Below are 10255 nucleotides of genomic sequence, written 5' to 3' on the forward strand. Positions count from 1 at the left end.
TATTAATTACAAGTTAAGGTTACAAAAAATGGGATATTAAAAAAAGGATTGACTATCTAGTTAATGTTACAAAATAGGCCAATAAGTTCAAAGTTGGGCCACTAGGGATAATAATTACAAGCTCAAACGATCTAAGAAAATTGCCTAAATCCTCTCTAAATCACTAAGCTCCTAGGATTTCGCCTCAAGGGAATTATAAAGTCAATTCTAAAAACTTAAACCTTCATGAATATTAGTTTACTCTAGGGGTGTAGGGGTTTCATGGTCAAACTATGGACACTCAATTGGGACATACTCTCACTATGGTTGAATTAGCACAAAATTTTTTAAGTACTAAATGCTCACTAATACAAGAGTTAACAAATATTGCAATTTTTTTTTTTTTTGATATTTTACCATTGAGTCACCCCATACTTAAGCACAACCATTATAAGATAAATCGAGTTGTTCCGACAAAAAAGAAAAATCGAGTTGCAAAAATTGGAAATGAAGAAGAAGATTAAAATAATACGAAGAAGAACAAAATTTAATTTATTTTTTTATTAAAAGTTAAATGAGTTAATATTTTTTAGATGTTTGAAATTTTTTGAGAGAGAGAGAGCTTTCGGAGAGAGAATAGAGTCTAGAGTCTAAAGGTAAAAGTGATTGTGTGAGAGAGAAGACTTATGGAGGTTGAGATGTTATCTGTGTATTATTCACAATTACAATTATAGTAAATTAAGTAAAGAGGAGTGTTATGGTTAACATCCTATTTCAACCTATTAGTTAACCTCCGCCTCCAAAACCACATGTTGGAGTATTTTTTTTTCAAATTTTTTTTCATGACAGTGTTCGTTATAGTTAAAACAATCTTCATAGTTTACGGTACTAAAAACAAAATTCTTAATTTTTCTTGATATTCTAGTTAACACAACTGTTTAAAAAAATATAAAACTATTTTGAGAGTTTGACAAGAAATTGAAATAGAGGTTATTGTTGATACTCTTAATAAGTAAAAATAAAAAATACCTTACATTTGTCAATCTAAGTAATAAATATGTACACGTCAATCAAGTAGTGTACAATTGGAGTAATACATAGTTTATACACGTCTCAACTCCAGTAATAAATATGTACATTTGCTCTAAAAACCCGTCATCTTCCCCAAAAATCTATGAACATTTAAATCACAAATGAATTACAACAATCCTATCGTCTTCTGACCCTATAGCTCCCGTTCCCTAACTGTCATTACCACCTATAAATTATATACCTTCTCAGTCTCACGCTCACGCTCACGCCGCTCATTATCTCGAAAAAGTTAGTCGCTCACCTCGCGGTCGTCTTCGACTCTCACTCACTCTTCAGCTGATTCTCCACTAAACCAGTAATCCACCTCTCTCAGATTCGATTCTCTCTTTAAGCCTCTCTCAGCTGATATACCAGGTGGGTTTTGTATTTTTGTTCTTTTTGCTCTATGTTTCGTTTGGAAATGTATGAAGTTGTTTTTTGTTTTGTTTTTCAGTGATGGATTTCATTTGGAAATGTATGGGTGATCGATATATATTGTAATTCATTAACATTATATATGCTGTTTGATGCCTATAACCTGTTTGATGAAATGCTTGTGAATTTTGTTTGGAGTTTACTTCTCATTTTGGTGCTTAAATTGTTTTAACAGTGGAGTTATCTCAACTGGGCTGCTCGAGCTTATCAGGTACAATGGTCTTTCTCTTTTGGTTTCCCGTTTATTTGCTGATTTATTTTGATTTGTGCTTATGAATAAGAACTTGAAAACTGTTTTTAGAAAGAAATTCACATTGTCTCATTTTTTTGTTAATGTTTCTTTTGGAATACTAAGTTTATATTTTACCTGCATATTTTTTTTGATGTACAGCTCAATTGCCTCTTTTAAATTTTCTGTAATATGACTTAGCTTACAACTTAATCATCATCCCTAAATGATTTACATAATTCCCTTTTTATATTGCTAGCCGCTAAAGGGAGAAAAAGAAAAAAGAAAAGATAAGAACTCCTGAGTTGCTGATTGGACCATGTAGTTCATGCTGGAGCTGACTATCTCAACCCCAGCCTTTACATATAGGCAGAAATGTACAGAGAATAAACAGAGGGAAAAAAACTTGAGACTAACTGTCATAACTAATAAGTTATAACTATTTAACAGCTGTAATGAAATCAAGGTACAAACTTCACAATTTTCATCTTGTAAAATTCATATTTGGCGATTTAAGATTTGACAAATATTTTTTATTTATTATATTATTTTCGGTTTTATAAAGAAAATTATCCTTGATTTTATTTCTTTTAATTTCTTCTTTATTAGGTTTTTATTTTTGGAAAGAATAAAGTCTCCTTATTCTCAATATCTTTTTAGACTTTATGTTCTAGACAGCTCTTAATTAGCTAAGAATGGTAACTACTTAAGTTAGTCAAATGATGAACTTGACTATGAACAAGTCCAGATTCGTACAATTTTGCAATTAAAGAATCTCTGTCTGTTCCTACGATTTCGACTGCATTGATTGTGATTGAGAATAAAGTCTCCTTATTCTCAGTATCTTTTTAGACTTTATGTTTCTTTCCAAATTTAATTAATTGATTCTCTATTTTATAGTTAACCGATTATATCTCTAGACAGCTCTCAATTAGCCAAGAATGGTAACTACTCAAGTTAGTCAAAGGATGAACTTGATTATGAACAAGTCCAGATTCGTACAATTTTGCAACTAAAGAATCTCTGTCTGTTCCTACGATTTCGACTACATTAATTGTGATTGAAAGTTCATTTTGGAAGCTTTTCTTGTGTGTGCTGTGCGTCTAGAAATGTGTAAAGCTGACTTTGGGTGAGTATTCTGTGTATAAATACGAATCAAAGCATCAACCCTAAGGATCTCTTCCATTCCTTAATTTCTTATACTTTTAGAAGAGTATGTTTCTTTTGTAAATGATAGTTGTTATGCTATTCCTTGGTTAGTCTGTGTCCATGTAATTGTTTACGAGTTAAGCAAAATCTCAAAGAGAAGAACGTAAAGAACAACCTTCGGGAGAAGGTTCATCAAATCTTGCATCGGGGGGAAGCAAGCATTCATCAAACAATTTGAAGGGAGTTCAAACTTTGGTCTCTTAAAGAGATTCATTCAGCAAACAGAGAGTACATCAAGCTTGCGACAAAATCATTAGAGGGAGTCTAAGTTTTGTTTAAGTCAATTACTTTGTACTTGTGAAATTTGACTAATGAATCTTATCTCTAGGCATGACACTGTGGACTAGTAATATCTAAAATGATATTTACACCACGTAAAAACTCTGTGTGACATTTCATTATTCAGTCATTTCTATTTTATCACACTGATTTGATATTCTGTAGTGACAGGAACTTGATCTGTAGCTTCTGAATATTGGTTTGCTGTACCAACTTGTTTGTTTCATATTTAATTAATTTGGTTAATTAAATAAAAAGTTGGCTATCATAAATTACAGAATTTCAATTGGTATCAAAGTAGGTCACTAAACTCTCAGTGAGATATTGTGATTATTTTTCCATTTAATTTGTTTCGTGTGATGTCATTTTTCGTAGAAGGAAGCTCCATAACCCGGCCACCCCTACTCAACGACTCTATCTATCCTTATTGGAAAGTGAGGATGAGGGCCTTCATCAAGTCTCAAGATGAAAGAGCATGGAGATCTATTTTATCTGGTTGGTCTCCACCGGTTGAAAAAGATGATGAAGGTAATACCAAGGTAAAATCTGAACTTGAATGGTCCACTGAGGACGAGTTGTCTGGATATAATAATAAGGCCTTACATGCTATTTTTATTGGTGTTGGTGAATGTTTTATCAAACTAATTTATTCATGTGATTCAGCAAAAGAAGCTTGGCTAATTCTTCAAACTCAGTTTGAAGGAATTGCTGATGTCAAGCGAACTCGGTTAACAATTCTTCAAACTAAATTTGATGAACTTAGGATGTTAGAATCAGAAACTCTCTCTGAATTTTATGAAAAATTGTCTGACATTGCTAATGAATTTTTTGCATTGGGAGAAAAACTTGATGAATCTGTGTTGGTTAGGAAAATTGTGCGTGCCCTCCTTGATAGGTTTGATACAAAACTTTTGGCAATGAAAGAAGCAAAAGACTTTGGTAAGATGAATGTTGAAGAATTGATGGGTTCTTTGAGAACGTTTGAATTAAATCAACAAATCAAACAAAATGACAAGCCAAAACCACCAACTGATAAAGATAAATGTATTGCTTTCAAGATTTCTGAAAAAGAATATTTTGACAGTGAAGAAGAAGATGAAATAGCTTTGTTAGTTAGAAATTTTCAAAAATTCATTAAAAAAGTGAGCAATAAAAATAAAAAGAATTTTTCAAAATTTTATAGAGGAAATACTTCTTCAAAACCATTTGTTTCTAACAATAAAAATGGTATTCAATGTAGGGAATGTAAGGGTTTTGGACATCCAATCCGAATGTGCTAATACTCTTAAAAAGAATAAAAAAGGTTTGAATGTGACTTTGAGTGATGATGATTTACATAGTAGTGATAATGAATTGCAAATGTTGCTTTAACTTCTACTGTTTCTAGTATGCCAATCTTTTTGCAGGAAAGTAAGGAAGTAAGCAATAGTGATATGAAAAATGAGCCTTCTGTTGAAGCAGAGTCTGATTCTGATGAATCAGAATTGGATGAAGACTCCTTGGTTGAAACGTACAAGGAAGTGTATGGTAAGTGGTTGGATGTATGTTCTGAAATTCGATCAATGACCAAGACTAAAAAATTTAACTGAAAAAAATAATGAGCTTGAAATTAGTAACATAAAATTCGAGTCTAGTCTTGTGATTGAAAAAAAGGAAAATAACAAATTGAAAAAAGAACTTGAAAGCATAAAAAGAAATGTAAAAATGCTAAATTCAGGTTCTTCAATTTTTGAGGATATTCAGAACATTGGTCAGAGGAGTCATGCTGGTTTGGGATACACTGGATCTCAAATGAATGAGAAAACTTAGTTTGTTAAAGTTGAGAAATTTTCTACTGGTTGTTCTGATGGTATTTTGCAGGTGTCTGATGTTACAAAAATGTCTCTTGAACAAACATAAATGAGACCTTCAGGTATAAATTTCCAAGCCCATGAAAGGGTGAAAAAATTCATACCTATCTATCATTTTTGCAGTATTAAAGGTCATGTACATCCCAAATGCTTTACCTTGCAAAACATGTTTAATTTCAAATATTTTGAGAAATTTAAGAGACCTGAAAAGAGACTGTAACGACCCAAAATTTGTTAATAGGGCTTAGTTCCTTGGTTAGCGTGCCAGGAGTGCATAATTGGATATATGTATATTTAATTGGTTAAATGCGTGATTATGTGGCATGCATGATTAATATGATTATATGAATATAGTATATGTATGTTTATGAGTATTAGATATGCATGTGGGTCATTTATTAGCTTATAAAGGCATATTTATAATTTTGGCCCGTTAAGGGCATAAATGTGATTTTATGTGATAAATGGTTGAGACTACATTATTATATGGATATATTGGTAGTACATGGCTCCAGGCGATCCTAGTGAACGAATTAGCGAAATAGTCACAACGAGGTTTAAATACCCGGCTTGGGTGAGCCTAGGGGTATTTTGAGAATGTAGAGAATATTTTGTGGTTTATTGGGTAATGAATAGATATTTGGTAATTATTTGGACACGACGTGATTAATTGGTTAATAGTAGGAACACTTGAGGAATTTGCGGGAATCGGGAGTGGAATGACCATTTTACCCCTAGAGACAATTAGAGGACTAATAGGCTTAAAGGGGCAAAATAGTCTTTTTTTGGGTTATGATATACTCAGAAGACTTAGGAAGTAAACTAGAATTCTCTCTCTCACCACCCACACGATTTCTCTCTCACTCTCTCTAGAAAACTCAAGTGACTTTGAAGAAATAGAAGGAGACCAAGTTGAGAATTTTGCTGGACTTTAGCTGGGAAACTTGGGAATTTAAGCTCAAGGATTGAAGGTTTGAAGCTGAGGGTTTAGCTGCCTTTGAGGTAAGAATTTTGTTTGATTTCTGTTAAGAATATGGGTGTTATGATCACTTGGTTTAGGTCCTTTAGTGGTGAATTGTTGTTGGCTGAATTGGTGGTTTCAATAGAGTTTTCTAGGATATATTATGCTTAAAATACTTGACTAAGGGTCCTAGACTTGTTGCTAGGATTGGTTTGGGTTTGGGAACGTGTTTGGGGTTGAATTAGTAGGAGTTATCTAGGAAAAAAGTTGAGGAGAAGTTGGTTTTTCTGGGTCTAGGGGCTCGGGTCGCGGCCCTGTTCTTCAGGTGCCGCGACCCGCATGAGTTTTGAGGCTGGAGCCTCTGTTTTCCATGCGCGCATCGCGACTCGGGGAGTGTAGGTCGTGGCCTGTGTCCCCCAGCAGGGGGGATTGGATCTCTACTTGAGGGGCGGGCCGCGACCCTCAAGGGCAAGTCGCGACCCTAATTAGGGAATTAAGGAAAAATGAAGTTTAAGGCTCGGGAATTCAAGTCTAAGCGCTCGGGAATTCAAATCTAAGCGCTCGGGACGATTTCTACTACCCGGTTGAGTAGAAATCGAGGTCTCGGAGGCTAGCTATTGTTTCTTAAACATTTACTTGAGTTTTGAATTGATGGTTACCCATTGATACTGTGACTAGGTTATCGCTAAGGCTCAAAACTGAGCATCGTGCTCGGGACCGTTCTGTATCCTTCGCTCGGGATTTAAGGTAAGAAAACTGCACTCTTGTGTGGTTATGAACGGGATTGAGGTTCCCAATTATTGATTGCTTGTACTGTGTGCTTGTAAGATTGATGTGATATACAAGAATGAACGACCTAAGAGAGACAGGGCTGACGGTAAGCGTACTGAACGCAACTTGGCCTAAGCGAGTCGGGGTCAGCAAGATCAACAAGGGGCTCGACCTAAGTGTGCCAACCCTAAATAATCGTGGACTTGAGATTATGTGTTTATCATTGATCAGTTGAATATTTGTACTCTGTTTTAATGTTGAATTGAATGAGTTAAGCTTGATCGAATACTATAAATGCTACGTGTATCTGCTATTTTCTTTGGTTTTCTTGTTGGGCCTTGGCTCACGGGTGCTACGTGGTGCAGGTAAAGGCAAAGGAAAGCTGGACCAACCATGAGTTGGAGAGCTTTGGGGCGGAGTGCACATAGTCAGCTGCTCGACCACCATGGCCGAGGGAGAATATAAGGATAGAGACCTAAAACTTGTATTTTGCCATTAGAGTGGCTTTTGTTTGTATTAAACTTTTGAGGATTGTAAATTGTCACTTCAACCCTGTTTTTGGGATCCCATGTACTAAACATCTGTTTTAATGAAAATTAAATGTTTACATTAAAAATATTTTAACCCTGATCTGATAGTTGACTTTAGGAACACATTATTGTTCAAACGACTTATTTAGCAAGTCTTGCACTATTTTAAAATACACAGTATAACAGTCTTCGGTTATCCAGGGTGTTACAGAGACAATCCACTGTTAAAAAAGTTTGGGTAAAAAAGAATGTGTGTTTTGCTGGTTCGAAGAAAGATCTGTTGTGTTTAATCTGTGGTACTTTGATAGTGGTTGTTCCAGGCACATGACAGGTGAAAGAACAATACTCACGAACAATAGACCGATGCAACGTGAGTCTGTGTGATAAATACCGAATTTGTCTATTTTTAATTCATTATTCTTCTATGATTATGCACTTGATTATTTATTTATATATGTTTAATTAGTTTATTTTGTGTTTTTAGGATTTTCAAGACATTCGGATGAAAACGAATGTATTTGGGATGTTTTACAAGTAATGGTTAAGCTCAGAATTCTAAGTCTGAAACTTCACACTTGATTTTTATAATTTTATAATATTATTTTGGAAATCTACCTAGAAATACAAGTTTTATATCTTTTTCTTAGCTTTCCATATATTTTTGAATCGTCCAATTCCGAGTTATATCGAGGAAGTTTAGCTTAAAATACTTTCAGTTACTGCAGTAGAAGAAAACTGAAAAACGGGAAAAATTTCTATGGCCGCGACCAGCCTTATTCCAGGCCGCGCCCTAGGGGAAAAAATGTAGTGGCCGCGGCCAGAAATGTCCCAGGCCAAGGCCGGAACCTGATTTTCTGAAAAATACATTTTCTAGTGGCTGTGGGCACCAAGAAACATTGGCTGCAGCCGGCGATCGATTTTTCCTTAATTTTTGAATTTTAAATGTATTTTTGAAAGGGCTATAAAAGAGGTTAGGGTTAACTTTTAATATAACTTTGGATTGCAAATTTTAGAGGCTAGAGCAGCAGAGGAGGAGAAAAGACATTAGCAATAACATTCTTTAATCTAGTTTTGCTTTCTTCTCAAAACTCTTTTATTTTCATTGAATATTTATGTTTATGAATATGATTATGTAGTAGTTTTATCTATAGTTGAGGGTTATTTTAAAACCCTAGACATGAGATATTGAATGCATTGATGAATTTTATTCCTTCTATTCCCTTATATTGAATTGCTTCTATTTTTCTATTTGAATGTCATGGATCTTGTAAAATCTTGTTTAGATGACCACTAATTAGGGTTTTGCATTGTTCTACTATCATCTTAGGATTTCTATTCACCTAATAGTTTATGATTATAAGTAGAGTGATAAATTATAATTAGAGTATTGTGATGGGTATTTTGATTGTGATGAAAAATAGAACCTAAGTTAAATGAATTGCATGCTTAATGAATTTGTTGCCTAGATTAACCTGTTTCCATATAGTGTAATCCTTTTACTAGGTTAAATAGATCGCATGCTTAATGAGTTTATTGTTGGGTAAAAAGGGTTAACTAAGAGCACTTAGCTTTAATTAAGTATAATAGGGAAACTGAGATAATTGACTGCTTAAGTGTTATCTGCGGGGTTAATAGTTTAATTGGGAATAATGAATATTATTCGTTATTGTTGATAGATTGATTGTCGAAGGTGGAGAATAATTCTTGACTATTTCTTTAATATCGTTATATCCTTAGTTATTCAATCTTTGATATTTATTTTATTTTATGTTTTCAGCTGTTAAAACTAAAACCCCTTTCTAATTTCAGTTTAGTTATTATTTTGAATAAAAATTTGATCATAGTCCTCGTGGGTTCGACCCTTATTTACCGCTATACTGAAGTAGCTAGTGTAAGTGAATAAAAAAATATATTTAAATTTGATACGGCATACGACACCCATCAAATTTTTGGCGCCATTGCCGGGGACTGTTTTATTTAATTTGTTATTCATATATATATATATATATTCCTTTTTACTAACTTGGTTTATTAGTTATGGTTGTTGTTTTTAGGGCTTGCATTGAACTTGGTTTGAGACATGACAATGTACTATCAACACTGTTATGATCCTCAAGTGAATAGATACGACTTCTATTCTAGCAATTACAATTCACAATGGGAGGATGATTCTAATACTTTCTATGGTGGAAATTAATATGTTGAGCCAAATTACTACTCTCAATCAAAATATAATGAGTTCACTCCACAATATTCAGATCCATCAATTAGAGATCTCATCAATGCAATGAATGCCAACAATCTCCAACTTTAACAGATTTCAGAGCAAGCTTATGGGCCTGTTCCTCAACAACCTCCTACAGGAATGTCACAGGATCAGGAACCATTAATTTCAGATATGATAAAAACTTTGGTGGCTTCAACTATATAGACCCAAGTTATTCTTCAGAGTACAGAAGCGTCCCTCAAGAATTTTGGAGAGTACTATGGGACAAATCGCTACATCATTGAATAATCTTGAGGTTGAGAGTATTGGAGAATTATCCACAGAATTAAGGAGTAATCCAATAGAGAATGATGGTACCCTAACTCTTCAAAGTGGTACAACTTGACATGTCACCTCATCCAGACATAACGTTTGATCTAATTCCAACTCAAGAAGTCAACAATTCAACCCCAGAAACATCTTCTCCACCAGAGATCAAAAATTTCACGTCAAGTGGTCCATCATCACAAAACATGCTACACAAATCAACTGTCATATTTTATGTCCCTATTCCTCCTTTTCCATGCAGATTGGCAAAATCTAAGAATGATGAGGAAAATAAGGTGATCCTTAAAATCAATATTCTGCTCCTTAAGACCATTAAGCAAGTACCACAATATGTTAAACTTTTTAAGGAGTTGTGCACAAATAAAAGGAAACTTAAGGGTGATAAAA

General features: G+C 34.0%; 1 protein-coding gene across 9 annotated transcripts; it reads left to right on the forward strand.

Annotated features, from left to right (window-relative positions):
• Positions 1 to 1079: 1079 nt before the first annotated feature.
• LOC133804500 (uncharacterized) lies at positions 1080 to 7387 on the forward strand. 9 transcript variants are annotated; one of them, XR_009878509.1, is made up of 5 exons: positions 1080 to 1425; positions 1661 to 1696; positions 1974 to 4729; positions 5063 to 5114; positions 7150 to 7387. XR_009878509.1 is itself a non-coding variant. In XM_062242656.1 (4 exons), the coding sequence occupies exon 3, from the start codon at positions 3562 to 3564 to the stop codon at positions 4480 to 4482; it is 921 nt and encodes a 306-aa protein (XP_062098640.1). In that variant the 5' UTR covers positions 1080 to 1425; positions 1661 to 1696; positions 1974 to 3561; the 3' UTR covers positions 4483 to 4505; positions 4590 to 7387. The 9 variants fall into 9 exon arrangements, 3 of the variants coding, with proteins under 3 accessions (XP_062098640.1, XP_062098639.1, XP_062098641.1); XR_009878511.1 differs by having other exon boundaries at positions 1974 to 3741; positions 4443 to 4505; positions 4590 to 7387; XR_009878507.1 differs by having other exon boundaries at positions 1974 to 5114.
• Positions 7388 to 10255: the final 2868 nt, after the last annotated feature.

This window comes from Humulus lupulus, chromosome X, assembly GCF_963169125.1.
Source record: "Humulus lupulus chromosome X, drHumLupu1.1, whole genome shotgun sequence".
NCBI classification, from domain to species: Eukaryota; Viridiplantae; Streptophyta; class Magnoliopsida; order Rosales; family Cannabaceae; genus Humulus; species Humulus lupulus.

What these genes read in the sequence shown, in the direction of transcription:
- LOC133804500 (XM_062242655.1), top strand. Translation starts at nt 3,562, where the DNA reads ATGTCATTTTTCGTAGAAGGAAGCTCCATAACCCGGCCACCCCTACTC.